The sequence below is a fragment of the Parasteatoda tepidariorum genome, chromosome 6, assembly GCF_982258835.1.
Source record: "Parasteatoda tepidariorum strain Cologne lab strain chromosome 6, Ptep-v5.0, whole genome shotgun sequence".
NCBI lineage: Eukaryota > Metazoa > Arthropoda > Arachnida > Araneae > Theridiidae > Parasteatoda > Parasteatoda tepidariorum.
Genome location: NC_141760.1, coordinates 70,601,539 through 70,621,096, shown reverse-complemented (window position 1 = coordinate 70,621,096; position 19,558 = coordinate 70,601,539). Strand labels below are relative to the sequence as shown.

The window sequence follows — 19,558 nt, the reverse complement described above, 5'->3', positions numbered from 1 at the left end:
TTTTACATGATTGAAAGCTATAGTTTATGCAAAGGAAATGTATTGTTTAAATATTTGTTCCTTATTTTTAGAACTTAACTGATTTTTGTATGTTTATTCAAAAAGTGAAACCCACGGAAGCAAGAATAACGTCTCTTCGGCGTACACTATCAGCAGGAAGAAGGGCAGAGTTAGAATGTACCTCAGCAGGTTCACGTCCAGCAGCTCGTATATCATGGTGGATTGGAACGACACAGCTTGCGAATACAACAGAAAGCTTTTCACCAGATCGCAATCGAACGACAAGTTTATTGAACTTCTGGCCAACAGGAGATCACAATAACAAATACTTAGGATGTAGGGCTGAAAATCCAATGCTGCCAGGACAAGCAGCTGAAGACGGCTGGACGCTAAACGTTTCTTGTAAGTCCTTATGCAAGTTTAAGATAATCAGTCTTCTCCAAATTTTTATTACCAAAGTTGAACCCCCAATATCCATGTTAGGTATTGTACATGCCAGGTGCGATTAAGCCTTATTATATGACAGATATAGAATACATGGATATCAATAGATAAGCATCATTTGCTATATTATTAGAGTTTATTATACGATATATACATATAAATGATTCGCTCATTATACGATTAATGTTTATACTGACATATCAATGCAGTAGTGTTCACCCTAGTGGGCTTTGAATTTTAGACGCAACGTAGGAAACTAAACTAGGAAATTATTTTTCCTATCAATGGGGCAGCTTACCTTTCGTATGATGCCAGCGCAGTGGATGAGCATCATCATCCTATAGTAATTAAATCATAGATTCGAAATATCTTATCGACAATTAAAAAGAGTGACCAAAACACTGAAATCTGCAAGCTAAAAGTTTTTTTATGAATAAATATAGTATCGAAAATTTGTATATTAACCCTTGCAGGCATTAAAATACTCTTTTGAAATTTCTGCGATCCGTACAGAAGTATGGAAAGTGGTAGCAAGAATACTCAATTCCGCTCTGTATATCAAAGAAGTCATTTATTCTTGATTGCCCAAAACATGAATGTTTCAGTATAAATGCAATCAGTACTACAATTAGTCGTTTCAAAAATTTTTTTAAAATTGAAACTAAGTCCATAGTGACAAGCTTGTTTCAACTTCTATGAAATCTTGTCTACCACTTCTTTAAAATTTTAATCTACAACAACTGTAATGCATTTTTTGTAAACGTTTCCCACATGCAATGTGTAAAAAATGCACATAATTTAAATTGGTGAGTTGTAGTTTGAAAATAATAATCTAACAATTAATTTTCGCAGCATTTTCTAAATTATTTGATAATTTTGCCATGAACATTAAATAAAACTATTTGGGAATAAAATAAAATATGAAAAGAAGTAAAAGAAATTAAATTATATATAAAATTAATATAAAATTGAATAAAAACAGGTAAGTACGGAAATAAATAACATGATAAGTTTTGCTAAAGATTTCATTTATTATTTTTACAGTTAATCACAGCAAAAGGTTAAAAACTATAATTAAAGACATTTTATAAATTATATTTGGTCATCTAAAGAGGTTTAACTCATTTTTTAATCTAACATATTATCAAAAAAACATCTAATTTCAGGTACAATAAAATTTTATTGTTTACTAAATAAAAAATGTAATTATTGAAGCAAATGTTATTCATTTATGAATACCATATGCTGTTAGAATATACTTCATAAAATTAAATACTTATATATTTTAAATTTACACTCGCTTGTAATTTATAACGTTATATTCCAAGTTTAAGCAATAAAACGAAATGTTCTTTTACCCCTAAATAATTAAAAGAACTCCGTGAAGATATTCCCTCAAACAATGTTTCAAAACCAAAAGACGAGAACAAAACAAATCGTTTTTCATATAAATTTAATCTTCAAAATCAATAAAAGTTTGTTAGCAAGTGTTCTTTATCGATCTAAATCATGAATAAACTCCATTTCGGAATTAATATTCATATTAAGTTCAGATTTTTCTCTTGTTTGCTCTAAAACTTATTCCAGGAAGAAAACAAACGAGCCAAAACAAAAATCATCAGTAAAAAGTTGTAATATTTTAAAGAAGCTACAATGAGATTTTTTACCATTTCTAGTTTAAGGGGAAGCTTTAGCATATCGATCTGGTCTCAAAAACATCTGTAAAGCATAAATTTACGAGTGAGCCAATTTAAATTTAAACACACTTTTCTCAGGAAGGAAATCCATTAGTGTTCTAAGCTTGCTCAGAACATTCCTAGAGTGAAAATCTTTCTTCTGTAGCTGCGTCAGGGTAAAAATGGATATTTAATTAAACCCGGGTTAGTCACGTGGAAAGAAAGAAAATTTGCAATTCATGACCGATTTTTCTAGTAAGATCTTCTTCTACTTATTTTTTCCCCTTTTCCCTACTTTTCATCTTGCTGTCCCTACACTTTCTTCCTCCTTTTGAGGTCTTTTTCATTTTCCTTGTTTTCGTTTCTTTCCACTTGAGTGGTTGATTGGGAAAAATATGATTATAGTAGGTAAGGAGGGACCAAAATTGGGCCTTTCCTTCCAGAAAAGAATATAAGTGCTTTTCTACGCAGCTGTTCTTTTTGCATTTCTATGACTTCAGAGTTTTAAGGAGAAAATTCTCTTCTTTGAGAAACTTGAGATCTTACCCTTGTGGTATGAATAATAAAGAAGTTGAAAGGCGAAGATGAATTGGTGCATTTAGAAGCAAAATTAGTTTCAGCATTGAAAATGAGACGGTATGGCTAGAATATTTACCAAATTTAAGAGAGGCTATTTTCCGGAACAGTGCTTTAAGACTCCGGTATCGATTAATGAAAAATTGATTTTTGGTAATGGAATGCCTTAGCTGGAACCGGAATGTCTATAGCTATTACAAAGTCAAATAAACATGTCATACTTAAAAGTTTCCATCGCATTCATCACCATACTGTTTACATTTATATCCGAACTAAACCTTAAATAAAGATTGAATTACAGTTTCAAATTATAGCTTGTAATTTAAATAGTTTGTAAATTTGAAAACATCTCATTTCAGTAATTAAAAAGAATTTATTTTATTCTTCTAATTTTTATTAGTACATGCTACGATACTGAAGAATAAAAACTACTAAGTAATACCGATTGCACAAATATAATAATGTGCAGTATTCAAATCAATAATTAATTAACAATATTGTTAATTTCTACTAAAATGGAGTGATGCCGTGATTCTATTCCAATTGTAAAGCATGAAATTAGTTAATGCATTTGTTAAAAATGCGAAAATGTGTTTATGTATCTGAAACATCGCAGTACAGTGTGATACACAGTAAATCCACAGTAAAATTTGAATTCACAAAACTAATACATTTGTTCAAATTTTACCTTCTAACTGTCTCTCTGCACTGAATAACTCAATGAAATACTTAAAAGGAAGCAACTGCTTAGAATGGAATAAGACCAAAATGTAAGCAGGAGCTCACTAAAACTATAACAACACATTCAATGCACTACATACGTTAAAAGTATTTACTCTATTATTTTTATATTTTTTTTTCTAATACCATATGCAGCACTGGAAAAAGTAGTAAAAATAAATAAAAATAGTGATTAATTATTAAACATTAATTTTTTTAAAAATAAATGTAGTCTAAAAGTCGATGAGAATCATGTTAGGGGTGAATGTTTATTCAATATACTTAAAGAAAATCAACTGCTTTGTATGAAATAAGAAAAAAAAAATTAAATACGAACTTGTTTGGTAGACTGAAAAAAAGGGCTCACTAACTGTAATAACACATGCAATGTACTACCTACGTTAAAAGCATTGCCAATATTATTTATGTATGAAAAAATGACATAAACAGTAATTAAACTAGTTAACGTATTAGACTAGTAAAAAGTTGTAAAAATAAATAAAAATAGGGATTTTTTGAAAATAGTGAAAAGACAAATTGAAATTCCACTGTAAAAAAATCAGAACATCGGGAAATACAGCTTTTCGTTAATTTTTTTAATTCTTTATTTATTTATTTTTTTGTAAATGTAATCTAAAAGTGGATGGGAACCATGTTAAGGGTGAATACTTATTAAAAATATTTGAAAGAAATCAATTGCTTTGTGTGAAAGAGGACCAAAATTTAAATACGAATTGTTTGATTGACTGAAAAAAGTGCCCACTATAACTGTAGTAACACATGCAATATACTACATGCGTTAAAGTAATACCTATATTATTTATGAATGAAAAATGGACAAAAACCGTTCCTTAATGAGTTATTAAAAACTAGGAACCGTTGCAAAAACCATTTTAAATTATTCATTAATGAAAGAAATTAATTTTTAATGGAATACGCTACAAGCAAACAAGAAAAAAATGGGTAAAAAAGTAATTATATTGAATATAGTATTGGGATAACTTTCAATGCTATGACACTGCCTACTGATACATTCATATGACAATATTAGATTTTCATAACAAGCAGTTTTGTTATAATGAGAGAAAATATCCGATAGAATTAAATTGTTCCATCCAATGAATACTAAAAAGCATTTATTGAAATGCAACAATGTTAACATTCACTAAAAATTAGCAAAATTCTTAAATGCGAAATCGCGAGTTATCTCTTCCTCTGTGACGCAAACAAAAATTATATTTCTTAATTTAAAGTAAAAATTATCAAAAATTAAAAATTTGTATTATATCAGATGACTTGAACAGTTGAAAAGATTAAAAATAGATGCTATTTAACGAAAAATAATTAAATGTAAGTTGAATTAAATTAAAAATGCGGGGGTATTATTGATAGAATTAACGCAGAACTTAGAGTGACGTGAAAATAACTAAATGGCGTGCATTATATTGAAACATGTCCCTCATCAATTTTATTATTATTCAAAATTCATTTAAATTTTAATGTTACAAATCATTTTTTACAGATATTCCAAGGGTGAAGCTAAATATAAAGATAGATCATGGGAAGCACCAATCAGCTAGCGAAGGAAGTGATGTCCGATTCTTATGCGAAATTACTGCCAATCCTTGGGTAACGGACATTGGGTTCCTCTCAGAAGATGGGCGGATGGTTAATGATCCAGATACCGGCATAATAATAGACAACAATACATTAATCATCAAAAGTGTTCAGAGAAAACATGCAGGAAATTACCAGTGCCATGGCATGAATTCTGAAGGAACTGGATTAAGTGAGAAAGTTAATTTAAAAGTTAATTGTAAGTATATTTCTTTTATACAACTAAATACGATTTTTGTTCCTTAAATACATTCAAAACAATTTTTTACTCAAATTATGCTATATATACATCGAATCGTCAATCACGCTCTCGTTAAATTTTAATTATTTTTCATTTTTGTATTTTCTATTACAGCTTAAATTTTTGTTTTGATATTTAAACATGCTCTGTAAAAGATTCAGTTAATAGTATTAGTGACAAAACTAATTTACGTTCCCTCTGTAGCTCTCTCAGGACATTAAAGCTATATTAATTTTAATCTGAATTCTAAATTTCTAATAAATTCATAGCAAAGTTTAATGCCAAATAACTGTTTGCCAAGGTTAGCCAAAATATTTCTTTCAAAATAAAAAATTGAAATTAATCGTTTAAACTCAGATATTTTTTTGAAAGTTTGTTTCTCTAAACATTTTATATTTTTTATAAATAAATGTATTTTTAAAGTATTAATTAGGATTTTCAATTTACACTTTCTTATTCATGGAATTGTCATGAGTTGTGGATTTTATAAGCAAAATGTGCATTTAATCCAGTTAGATATAATTTTTTTCAACAGTTATGCCCTTGTTTTTCAAGACAGAAAAAATACTGATCATTAAATAAATACACATGGTATATTTTTGATGTATATTCCATGGATTATAAATATATTGTAAGTATGCTTCAATCGAGAAAAAATTATCACCTAGAATATTTAAAATATCTGAAATATATGAAGAATAATAGTAAGTTTTGCTTTCAATGCATTCGAATTTTTGTCTATAAAATATTATTTACCATACCAAATATATAATAAATATAATTTTCTTTCATCGTGACAAATTAAAATATATTGCGTTTTCTTTTTCTTTTGTTATTATGATTATTCATTTAAATTTTGCGTAAGAAGGAAATAATGAGGCAGTAAATAATTGTTTTATAACAAAAGTTCGAATTAATGCCTGTTTACTAGCTAATACGTTATATCATTTATCTTTATTTTAAGGTTTGTTTATTTAGTTTCTCATCAAACGAAAGAAATGCATTTTTGTAGATATAGAAGTGAATTCATCTTTATGTATCTAAGTCGTCAACATTATTACTTTAAAAATCCGTTATGTTGCAATGTTTACAAAACGCAAATGTTTACGAATCGTTGCAAAGTGTAGTGGTATATTTTTAAGTTGTTTTTAAATTTGTGTAGTAGGAATGAAACATGAAATTTAAATGTAAGTATTAGTTACGTTTTAAATATTATTTACATTTGTAAATATTTTTTTTCTAGATTCGCCTATATGTCGAGCTGGTCAAAAGATAGTTTACGGTGTAGCAAAGGAAGAACCAGCAAAAATCGAATGCAGTGTGGATGCTGAACCGTCCGAAGTTAGTTTCAGATGGAATTTCAACAATAGTGTGGAGCAGCATGATATCCTTTCTTTTACGAGTTCTGGTCCAACTAGTATAGCAACCTACATACCCCGGTCATTAAAGGACTTTGGGAAACTTTATTGCTGGGCGAAGAATAAAGTTGGAGACCAGCAAGTTCCATGCATTTTCAATGTGATACCTGCAGGTAAGAAAAAAAATATCCATTTATTATTTTTATCACCCTTCTATGGAAATCCTCTCTTTAAAAGTGATAATATTCTGAAATTCAAAATAGTTAGGCACATTATTTTTGCAGCCCTAAACGGTCGTGTAATTTATATAACATTAAAAAATGTTTGAAAATTTAAAACAATATTATTTTGAAGGTAGTTGGGGATAAATATCAGGTGTTAAGAGATAAGTAACTAAATATGTCATACTTTTTTATGGTAATTTTTAATAACACAATAAAAGCAGTTGGGGGAAAATGATGTCCTTTTTCTCATTTTATCTTAATAACCTCTAAGATTTTTTATTATTAGATAGTGTTATTTATACAATTTAAATAGAAACATGAGAAACCAAGAACAAACAAAACGAAATATTAAAGATGTTAACTAAAACAGCTCTTCATAGTGTTATTACTCTCTCTTTTTATAAGATAATAATTGAATAAAGAGATGTAATATGAGAAAAGCATCAGTTTTCATATTTAGAAATAACTGTGTCAAAATACTTTTAGATTGGTCACTGATTTTCATAAATATATTTTTTTTTTCAATTATCAATTTTATATTTATGGCATGTAGTTATGCACCAGATTTATTCATAAATTGTAATTTAAATAAATAAACCAATATTTGTTATTTTCTAGAGTAGCTTTTACTTCAAGTGGTCATTAAATTCCAATTAAATTATAATTTTCTACTAACGAAGAAAGTCAATAATTTTTCTACCTATGTATAGCACAGATAAAAACAAAAATTCTGTCGTTGTGGTCTTATAAGCAAATGAAACACAGAATGGCAGACGAAAACAGAAGGCAAACAAGTTGCAACAATGTAAAAAGTGGTTTAATCGAGATTGAAATTAGAACAAGCTCAAACAAGAAAATTCAGCAATGTAAATGAGGTTAAAAATAAGAGAAGTATATTGTGAGAGCCTGAAGTTTTTTATACTACTTTCTCATACTACTTTACAGGTTTATGCTACTTTCTCATACATACCTGCAAAACCGAAATAAAATTCATCACAATATATTCATTCTAAGTGTAAATAAGATTTTGGAAAAAATTCAAACTTCATATTTACCATAATAGTAATTTAGAAAATATATTTTGCATAATTGAAATAACATTTGTAATTTGCGTTTGCAATTTTTTTAAAAATTTTTGAATTTATCTTGGATTTTAAATAGGAGTAAAATGTTTAGATAAGGAGTAATTGTGCATTCACTAAGTTATTAATTATATATTTATAAAGTAATGTATATCATGATAATCACTTAATATAGTTAGTACATTTTACATATTTAATGTTATAATTTTGTCTTTAATAGTTTAAATAAGTCAAATTCCAAAAAAAAAAACGGTTTAAAATATTTATTCAGGTAATAGTTATTTACTCTCAGAAGAAGACAAGTTCCTATCTTCGACAAGTTCCTTAGTTAGTTATCTTCGACAAGCCAAACATAGACAAGTTCCTATCTTTAGCAAAACGACCCCATCTTTATCAAGTTTTCTGGTTTTTATTACTTATTGTCGAATAAATACATATAAATCTATAACAACCAGTAATAAAATTTGTTGAGAGCTTCCAATCTTAAAGTTGGTTGATGATTCTTACCTTCAATAGTAAAATTATAATTTTCAGAAATAACTGGCTATCTCAAGTGATAAGCAATTTTTAATTTATATATTTATTACATTCGGAACAATAATAGAAAAATGAAACATAATGAAATGTGATAATAAAGGAGATTGAAAATTTACTTCCAAAATGTGTAATTAAAATAGTTGTAGAAATATTAGGAAAATATTTTTGTACTTATTTATATGACAAAACTTTCGAATGCCAAATTTTACGAGTTGAAAACATCTCTGGTTCAGAAGGTATAAACATTTATATATTATTGCAAATTTTGTAAATTTTCAAGAGTTTAGTAATGAAAAATAATAAAATAACATAATAACATGTAAGGAAAGAAAATAAACGTTTTTAATCGGAACAATTTTACTATATAATTAAAGTCTTTTCATTCATATTTTTAATAGACATTAAACTTTCAACAAGGTCACAGGATGTTAAACTTTCTTATCTTAAGTTATTGTCAAAGATTTGATACCATTGATTTTTTAACTGGATTATTTAACGTTCTTATGCAATTCTAAAGTACAAATTAAAATGAATTTTAAGAATATAGATAGTTTTCTCTCTCTTAAGCATTTCAAAAAGAATGTTTACATACAGGGTGATTCTAAAAGGATGGGTAAAATTTTAGGAAGTGATAGTACACACCCAAGAAAACAATTTTTATCAAAGAATGCATGGTCGAAAACAAAACGCAAAGGTGCTGGCGCTTTTCGAAAGTTGTTTGAGACAAACGTTGTTTGATGACGCAGCACTATCTCATTACGTACGAGAAGTGCGAATCTATCTGGACGTAACCTTTCCAAACCAATGGATTGGGTGAGGTGGTCCTGTAGCTTGGCCACCGCGCTTGCCAGATCTTTCATGTCTCGATTTCTTTTTGTAGGGACAGCTGAAGGCTCTTATGTATGAGACTCCCATTGAATCTGTAGAAGTGTAGAACTTGTCGCCAAGCTTTCGGCCGCTGCAGGGAAAGTTCGTTATATGCCTGGTGTGTTTCAGAATGTTCGCCTATCTTTTCTTCGCCGTTGTACTGCGTGCATAGCCGCTGCCGGCCACTGTTTTGAACACTTATTGTAATCACGTGCCATTAAGTTTGCTTTTATAACTTAATTTCATAGTTCTTTGTGTGTTTTTGACTCATAAGGAACATAAAATTTGACGCCCCCTAGCGGTTTTGCGTTTTGTTTTCGACCATGCATTCTTTGATAAAAATTGTTTGCTTGGGTGTGCACTATCACTTCCTAAAATTTTGCCCATCTTTTTAGAATCACCCTGTATAAGTAAAGCAATAAGCTTATAATGCAAACAAATGTTTAAATTCGCAAAATTAAAGAATATTTTTTGAAGCGCAATTCGAATTGATTTTACAAAATACAAAAAATACACAATCGTAAAATTGAAGTTTGATAAGGTATTGATAAAATTAGATTAAGAAAAGTCTTAATCAAGTAATGATTTTCTGACAAATGATTATTATTTTTTACAAATTCAATTAGAATTTAATTTTTTTACAAATTCAACAACGGAGCATAAAATTTTAGTGACTCGTAACTCCTATATATTGAAACTTATTTTTAATTGAATTAAATTCAATTTCGCATTCATTGTTCCACACAATTTGCTACTTATTGCATTAGATAAAAATACACACAACCCAAGAAATAAATACAAATGAGCTATTTTAATTCTTAACTAGGGTAATATTGCGTTCAATTTATGTTCCATTAACTGTATCCAAACTAGACTTATTCATTTTAAATTTATATTTGTGACTTTAAAAAAAAACAGTGTCTATAGATGTATTGATACTATTTGCAAAAACCTCTACTAGATTTTCCTTAAAAATAAGTGTGACTACTTGTGGAAAGGATCTTTATTTATCACAAAATACAATTCTTACATTAATAATTACATAGTTAAATGTCCTTTTTCCAGCAAAATCAACTTTTCTCTTACGTAAAGAATATTTTATTATTAGATATCTTTGTTGTTTGGCTTGGTAAAATTAAAGTTTTAGTAACATTCGATTACGGATTGAATGCTTTTTCTACACCGAAATACTTAAATAGAACGAATATTTACTGTTGACGATGCAATTCTTACATAGTGCGGAAATTTACCCTGAATCTAATAGAAAGTTTAATAAAATAAATATTTTACTAACTGTTAAATCGTAAGTACAGAGACTCTGTTTATCTTCAACTTTTTGCTGTACAGTTGATAAATTCTAATTAGACTTTACAAAATAAATGGATCATAGAGGGTTAAATAGTAAAAATATTTATGTACCAATATGATATGTGTAATATTTTTACTCATTATTTAATTATCAGTGGCCAAACTAAAAGTTATTTTGTTTAATATAGGGCCTCCAGACCAGGTTCGAAATTGCTCTGTTACTAACTACACTGCGGATTCATTAAGAATTGAGTGTGAAGAAGGTTACGACGGAGGATTACAACAAAAATTTTATTTGGAAGTTTATAATGAGGCTCAAGAATATTTAGAAAAAAATCTAACTAGGCTTGAGCCTCTTTTTGTAGTCCAAGATATACAATCATCGACAGAATATTTATTAGTTGTTTATGCCGGTAACATGAAAGGTAGAAGTCCTTCTGTTGTAATAAGAGGAGCAACGGAAGCATCGCCAAGGACAGAACAAGGTCAGATTTCTTATATTTTTTCTCATAAAAACTCTTAAATTAGAAGATTTTTTATTGGTATTTACAATGTTTTGGAATTATTAATAAATTGATTTAAAAAAATAATTAAATTGTCGAGAATTTAATTAGAATTATTTTACACTTGTCTTTTCTTTACAGATATAAAATCTGATTTTGCTCTCTAAATACAAAAACCCTGTAAAATATTACATATCAAATCTTTTTCCCGGAACAAGTTACGGTACCAAACAATTATATATTCCATAATTTGTACAGTAATAATTGTCGCAAGTCACTGAATTACTCTAAATAGATAAATATTACTGTAAAAATTGCGGAATAGTATTTTGCTGCAAAAACAGATGATAAAATGGATTTTACGGATTATGAATCCAGAGTGCCTATAGTTTGATCCGGAATTTATTATAGCCTATGTTTTCAAAAGAAAAATGTACTCTTCTTTACGAGCTACCTTTACATGTTTTTAATAAACGTTATTATTTTGTTATGTTAAGCTAATTATATGTAATAACTTAAAGAATATTACTGGAATAATGTTTGACGTAGTCATTTAAGTCTATTTAAACTATAGCAGCTTTTTTTGATCAAGAATAACTATACTTATATTTTAAAACCGTTTAAGAATTCGTAATAATTACGTGCCATCCTATTTAAATATAATGAAGTATAATCAGAAAGTAAAACTATTTTTCGCTTCGAAAACATTCCATATCTCATAATGTGAAATATACGTCTTGGAAATTTACTAGCTAATCAAAAATATGATCTTCTTACTGTTTAGTTTCAATGAATTATAAATTACCCAAAACTAAATTCCCTATTATAATATCTAATATACTAACAAGTAAGCTCTTTTAAAAGTAATAAGCTGCTGTTTATGATAAATTCAGCTATTTGAAGAAAATTGCTTGATACAATTTCTGTTTTAGTTAGAACTAATTACGTTAGGATGGAATAGTTTAATTTATGAATTTTTAATATCATTCTTAAATCTAATTTAAACAGCTATATCTCTTATAATTAAAATATCTAAATGAGTTGCATCATTTTCAAAGAAAACTTATTACACTAATATAACGATGACAAGGCACTGTTTTTTTTTCTTTTTAAAATATATTCTCACTTAAAAAAATCCCTTTTAAGTAAATTGTATCTTCTCTGTCTCAGGTTTATGTTTTATAAATTCTAATTTATATAGAAAATACCATTTTCCTATTTTAATATTGCACCTAAAATATTTTTTTTCAAACAGGTAATAAAAAATAAAGCCAAGTTTACTGAAACATTGGTACTTCTAAGAAATTTAAAAAAAATTTTTATTAACTTATAAAAAGCTAAATTACGATAACAAATAAATTGCGATAAATGTATTTGGAAACATCATATTTTATGGAGAGAGCGGATTGAATAATTAGGCCTGTTTACTATATTAAAGTCTAGGAATTTTAGACTGATTGCAAGTTTCACATATTACTTCTTCGTAAATTCCACTGACCTGTCAAAATTGTTAGGGTTGATAAATCACAACATGACAATCGGAAGAACTATTTCTCAATCAAATAAATCAACTTAACCATTTAACTTTGTCCAAGATAAGTTAAAACATTTCCACGCAAAAAACCTTCATTTTTATTGCGCCTAATTGCGCAGAGAATAAAGAAAAATCAGCGATATGTATCAAAGTAGTTAACCCAAAGACATTTCATTGAAGCAGATCAAATAATTTGGAGAAGTTAGATTAATTAGAGAGGTTAGATAATTTAGAGAAATAGTTTTAAAAGTTAATGGATTCAAAAATATATTCATCAAACTCGAGTAGAATTTAAAAGTTTACATTTTTTTGTGATTATCCCTTATAAAACACATTTTCCATTTCTTATATTATTATTGAATTATTCAACTTACTATTTTACATAATTAATAAATTCACCATACTACTGATAAATTTGCCATGCAACTGAAAATTCAGTCTTAATTTTTGAGAAATGTATTTGCTTTTTCTCAAATATAAATGTTGCTAGGTGTATTATACAAAAGATAGAGTACGTAGAAAATATCAAAGCTGTTTGTAAGAGTCAACCCAGGAGTATTGGTAGCATTTTTCTCTGTAAATAGATACAATATGTTTCGCATTTCGTGGAATAAATACAATTTAGCTGACAAAAATAATGAGATGATATTTTTGACGAAACAAATATTGTTTTGTTAATATGTTTCGAATCGTAAATGTATGGAAAAGCATTTCGCTTCATTTTATTCGCTTCTGAGGTGTGAATTAATTTTTACCAAAATGATAAAAACGCTTAAACAAATTCACTTGCAGATAATAAGTTTACGAATAGTATTTTCGTAAACACAGGCGTGTGTTTATATAATTCGAGTGTTTTGTAGTTGTTTTCCATATGTACTTTATATTGTAGGTAGTCTTATATTGTTAGCTTTATATTTTACTAGTGGGCTGCGCCCCCTGCTCGCTGACGCTCGCCAATCCCCGAAAATTGCTACGCAATCTTATATGGTTTGGTTCGCAAACAAAGCTCACTTCGCTTGCTACTAACCTAGGTACATCGCAAATGCACAAAATTATAAGAATTCAAAACGATCATTCAAATCCATATAACACCTTTCTTTTTTAAAAAAATTACATATTTTTAGTAAATACTAAGTCATTAAAATAAATTTGAATTCAAATAAGTGTAATTCGTTAAACCTATTAGAAATGTACTATAGTATAAAGCGTAACAGCACGACTGAGACTCATTTCTCAATGAGTAACTAATAACAATAACAAAACAAATAAATTCGTGATATAAATCAAAAATTCTCAAATAAATTCGTAATATATAAATTCATGAAAAAAGCGCATTCAACAAAATACTAAAATAGAGATCGATCTACAAAGACTTCCCACTTCTGCCTAGCTTAATAGTATGAGATTGCCGCAGCCATTGGATTAATTTCGGAAGAGATCAAATTTGGTAAGAATGCTCTCTCTGGTTCTTTCAGTTTCCGTTTATAAAAGCCCTATATGTTGAGCCACCTCAGCTAGATTCGGCATGTGACATTTTTAGCGACAATCATTGGTCGATTTTCTAGCGTTGCCATTCGGGGAGTTATAATGATGCTTTTTTGTCGCTGTGTAAGAGAAATATATATATAGATATTGTTTTATATTGTTAGCTTTATATAGGTTAGCTTTATATTGTTGTTAGTTTCGGTTATATCGATCGAAGACATACTCTATTTGAAAATATTATTTTCATCTTCTTACACCATTAATGATAAAAATGAATATTACTTTGTGACTACTTGTATTATTTTATTTACATATTATACCTATAATTTTATTATATTTAATAATGTATGAACATATCATAACAGTTACATATTCAATAGAAATAATTCAAGTATTTGCATAATATTAATAACAAATTATATACAGCGCTACTAAAGTAAATAATACACGTGAAGTGGTTAGACAGAAAAACTTTTTTTTGAAGAAATGTAAGATCACCAACTATAAGAAGTATATTGTAAATAGAAAGTTAGTTATGTAAAAATATCTCTCATTTCAACAGTCGTATTTATCAACTATTTAGAGAAACAATAAATTGAATTTTAGATATGATTTTTAATGAAATTTATGGCTGAAATTCTTTATAAATTCTACTACTAGAATGTATTATATCTTAATATTGATATGTGATAATTTAAGGCCATGTTTTGGTAAAATTACAAAATATCAAAATATTAAAGTTCATTTATTTACCTCAGATTTTTCACAAGTTATATATACAAATTATTTTTCTTAATGGTGGTAAGTTTTTGAGTCAGAGGATAAGGTCATTTTATTTCCGTTCTTAGTCTAGCTTTTAACTTACTTTACTAAGCTTGTTTGATAGCATCTCAAAATATAAGAACTTTTAACTTATTGAACAATTTAATTTAAAAATGAGCGTACTTATTATAAAATAGAGATGGATAATTACAAAAATAAAAACAAAGCTTTTGTTCAATAAATTAATACTGTAGTTTTCTCAATAAACATTGATTCTTGAGCCACCGTAGAATTTTTTTGAACTCAATAAGATTATACATATGATTTAAAACTTTTATATTAAGCAACAGTTTTGAAAAATTAATTTTATAAAGCGTTCTAAAAACTTGTGACAGTCAAATGCTAAAGAAAAGTGAAGATTAGGTTTTAATTTAAAAAAAGAAGTTCATATAAAATTATTTTTAAGACAAATAAGGCTTATGTTAATGACTTTAAAATTTTTAACAGGATGCAATTTTATCTATTGAATTGAATTATTTACTATAATTACTAAAATACGAATTAACGCATAGTGTTATGAAATTTTTTTTATTAGAAATAGATGCCTATAACATATTTTTGCAAATGCTTAAATAAGCAATGAAAAATAAATACTTCAGTGAATAACATATCGAATAGGTAAAATTAATTAAAGTCATTTTACTAATTTATTAAATTTAAATTACTTAAATATCGATGCCTCATAAAGTCGTACTATTTAGATATTTATTCTAATATTTTTAGTTGGTAATATATGAGTTCAAGGTTGTTGAAATAATTACGTTAAAAATATAACATGAAGTAATTTGTTGCATTTTGAAATAAAGGTAGAATTCGTTAAAGTTGATTTAACAGCAAAACATACTTTAATTGCGTCCTTAATATCTTTTTTCTCAAAAATAAACATTCAAAAAATAAAAATAAGCAAATTTAAAACAAGTTAAACATTCCTGTGTATTTGACATGAAACAAAAAGTAATTGTCATTTATTATTCAGTTTATTCAACATTTTTTTTCAGAGAGGGTAAAAGCAGTCATTATTTATTTTAAAAACAAAAATACTGCAAATAACTTTGCATTTTTTTCTTATTTAGAAAACATTAGGAAATTAGTAAATATTTTAAAAAGGAGGCTGCTTTTTTTTAAAAAAAAGGATAATAAAATGTTTTATTTTAATAAAAAGAATTTACTTTCAGCGAAAATAATACGGTAAATATTTTCTTGAAACGATATATTAAGCCATTGACTATGTAATTTAATTGCTTTAACTAATGAATTTATAAAATTTGAAAGTTTATTTATGAATAAATAAATTGCTTTGCATCAAAATTAAAAAAACGATAATTGCGGATTCCAGATATACAACTAAAACAACAACGGCAATAATAATAATAACATTAATAATAACAGAAATATAAAATATACAAACGCTGTTCGTGAAGTAGAAAATTGTTATTTTTGACAAAACAAATCTATTAAAAATAATAGAGTGAAGCTTTTAAATATGAAACGGTTGTTATAATAATACCTTAATGGGACACAGATGCCTTGACTCTCTGGCTCAAGTATTAATAACCAACTGACTTCATAAACCTTTCTCACATATTTTCAAAGAAGTATTAAACATTTCTGTCTCAAAATAGACACAGCATAACATAAAAATTGTATTTTATGCATTCATCATAATGAATTCATCATAATGTATTAATCATATTCGTCATTATCAATTCATCACAATCTTTTCAATAAATATAATAAAAAATATTTTTTTCTCAATAACAAATTTTTCGAGTTTTGAGTTCCGTAATTTCAGAATATGCAAAGAAATTAACATTTTATCCAAAAAAGGATAATTCACATACAATAGAACTAAAATCCGTACCATTGGAAATATATGCATACAACGAAAAATAAAATACATACCAATGCTTTTCTAGAAATGAATATTCTTACTTCATACAGAATTGTCGTTTCAAATAAACGAAGTAAATACATTTATTTTTGGCAATTTTTTTCAGAATTGATTCGGTGTTTAATCTAAAAATTCGCTTAACACGCTTGAACTTAAACATTTAAAAGCTTCCAAAAAGAGAATAAATACGTTTATATTACACAACTGCTGTAGAGCAAGATATGCATTAAGGATTTTCTTGCAGCAAAACTTTTTTACTTGGAAATATCTGCCATTTTAAATTAATAGAGAGGTTGGACAAATTTAAAACCCATTTGCTTAGCATACATTTAATTTTTCCGTTAATTAAATTCACAGAAGTGTTAACGAAGTACACAACACATGTATACTGAAAAAAATTTTTTGTCCAATAAAGGTTAAAAATATTTACATTAATCTATTTCGGTTAAGAAGTATACATCAGAAAGCTGATTGAGAAGAAAAAAAATCACGCAATAGAGAAACCTGCTTTTTTTTCAAAAATTAAAACTAAATAATTATATGCACTTATAACAAGGCTTGCTTGAATGCATTTAATTACTGGCACTTACATTCACGACAGTGTTAAATAAATATATATATATATATATATATATATATATATATATATATATATATATATATATATATATATATATTAAATTTACTAATTGTAACTAATTGCTTAACACATGGCTATGAAAATGTACTTGTTGTTCAAAAAGAGTAAAATGTGTTTTCGTCATACATTTTCTTAAAAGTAATAAACGCTGGAATTTGCTTATAGAATACAAATATATTTTTACATTCAAAATATTTGTTACTTTTTTTAGATTAACACAGAATTTAGAGTATTTAATAAATTTTTTTTAGACTTTCGACCCTAAAATTTAAATTTTATTTTACTAATCTTGAATTTTTTTCCCGGAATACAAAAGAATTTGCATTCCATACTTTATTTCCAGGATTTGCTTCTGAGTCTATAAACATTATTCTCGGTGTAATGATTGGAGTTGTTGCTGCTCTGGTGTTTGTTGCTGGAATCGCTGTTTTCATAATAAGAATGAGAGAAGAAGAAAGAGAATCAGGTATGCAGTATTATATGTGTTTCACTTTTAGTCATCTAAAATTTTAAGTGAAAAGCTATGAAATATCAACAATGAACTGGAAAGTTTCTGCTTTATCTACGCAATATTAACTCATCAACAAAATAAATAAGATAATAACTTACACTGAAATAAACCTGGATTAGTTAATAAAATGAATAAAAGATGGAGTTATCAAGAGTACCCTAGCAACCTTGGCCCCAGTTGGGTTCATAATTAGCTCAATATGGGACCTATAAGAACTTTCACCAAGGGACCACTATTGGGATGTCTAGATTTTTTAATGCTAGTCTTAGAATGGCCTATATAGGACCTGCATTGGCAAATATAGAATCTCAATTGGCTTAATACGGGATATAAAATATCGGGTGAATCGGATAATTCTATGTATTGTCAATATCAGAAAAAAAACGGCCCTTTGAACCTTTACTAAGCCAAGACTCGTGAATATTAGCCCAATGACGGCCCAAGTTATTTTGATGCTAGGGTAAACCAAAGTTTAAAATAACTAATGTTTTGAATCAACTATTACATTTTTATTTCTTTTGAAAATCAGACGTAGAATCAATATTTATAAATATACTGCTTTTCCTAAATGTTTTATAATCTAGTTTTTTCATTAAGATTCCGTTGAACATTAAAATTATTTGTGTATATGTTACTGTTAATAAAAGTAATGGCGGCATTCTGTTCAATACATGGTGTTGTCAGATAAAGTAGTAAATATGAGAACTTTTATGCACTCTAGGCATTGCATACAATGACAACAAGAGTTTGTGGGTTCGATGCCCGCCGGCCGAAGACTCCTCGAGCAGTAAATGGTGACTGATGCACGCTAACTCTGTCGAGTGGCAAAGTCCTCCATGTTTCTATAACAAATTAGGATTCTGGAGTTCCTTGTCTTCTGGATTGGCTCAAAATTACAAGGCTACAAAGCTGAACATTAGTAGTTGTAAACCCTAAAATTGGGTCGTCTGTTCAACGACGGATATAAAAAATTTTATGTGATGGCATTGTACACATTAGCGTAAGATATTTTCTGAAATGGCAAATGCTTAGGAATTGGAAACTCAGAAAAAGAATATGATCATAACTATCAGAATATAAGTTCACTATACTTTCGCACAAAACTCAGAAATCGTTACGAAAAAGCTAAAATTTTTCATTTCGTAATTATTTTGGTAAAATTGACTATAAAATAATGTTTTATAATATGTGATAAAATTTGCTAAATACGGTAAAATTTGGTAATTTTATGATGATTTCTAAGAGAATGATATAAAGCCATTTATTCGTTAAAGTGTAACTAGATGTGGAGTAATAAGAATTTACGGAACTGAATTTACGGTAAACTGCTGCCATATGAACGGAAAATTTACCAAATGAATAGTTCAAAAATAGTATATTTTGAATTTTTTTTAAGAGAATAAGGCGTTTTTTTTTAACAGATGTGTCATTACCATATAGTATGGTAATTTTATTGGGGTTCTTTATCACTCATTAAAAAGTGAAAATCAATGAGAAAAAACATATCATTATTTTTATTCTG

General features: G+C 27.5%; 1 protein-coding gene across 4 annotated transcripts in view; it reads left to right on the top strand.

The window, feature by feature from the left end:
* LOC107456467 (kin of IRRE-like protein 1) overlaps positions 1-19,558 on the top strand; it is a 224,475-nt gene that overhangs the window by 174,260 nt on the left and 30,657 nt on the right. For 2 of the 4 annotated variants that reach the window (XM_087166016.1, XM_087166015.1), the window contains exons 8-12: positions 106-402; positions 4,939-5,232; positions 6,518-6,805; positions 10,839-11,135; positions 17,842-17,991. In XM_087166016.1, coding sequence (XP_087022142.1) covers positions 106-402; positions 4,939-5,232; positions 6,518-6,805; positions 10,839-11,135; positions 17,842-17,991 — 1,326 coding nt within the window. The remainder of the gene's footprint in view (positions 1-105; positions 403-4,938; positions 5,233-6,517; positions 6,806-10,838; positions 11,136-17,841; positions 17,992-19,558) is intronic. The other 2 variants (XM_087166017.1, XM_087166018.1) reach the window with 2 other exon arrangements.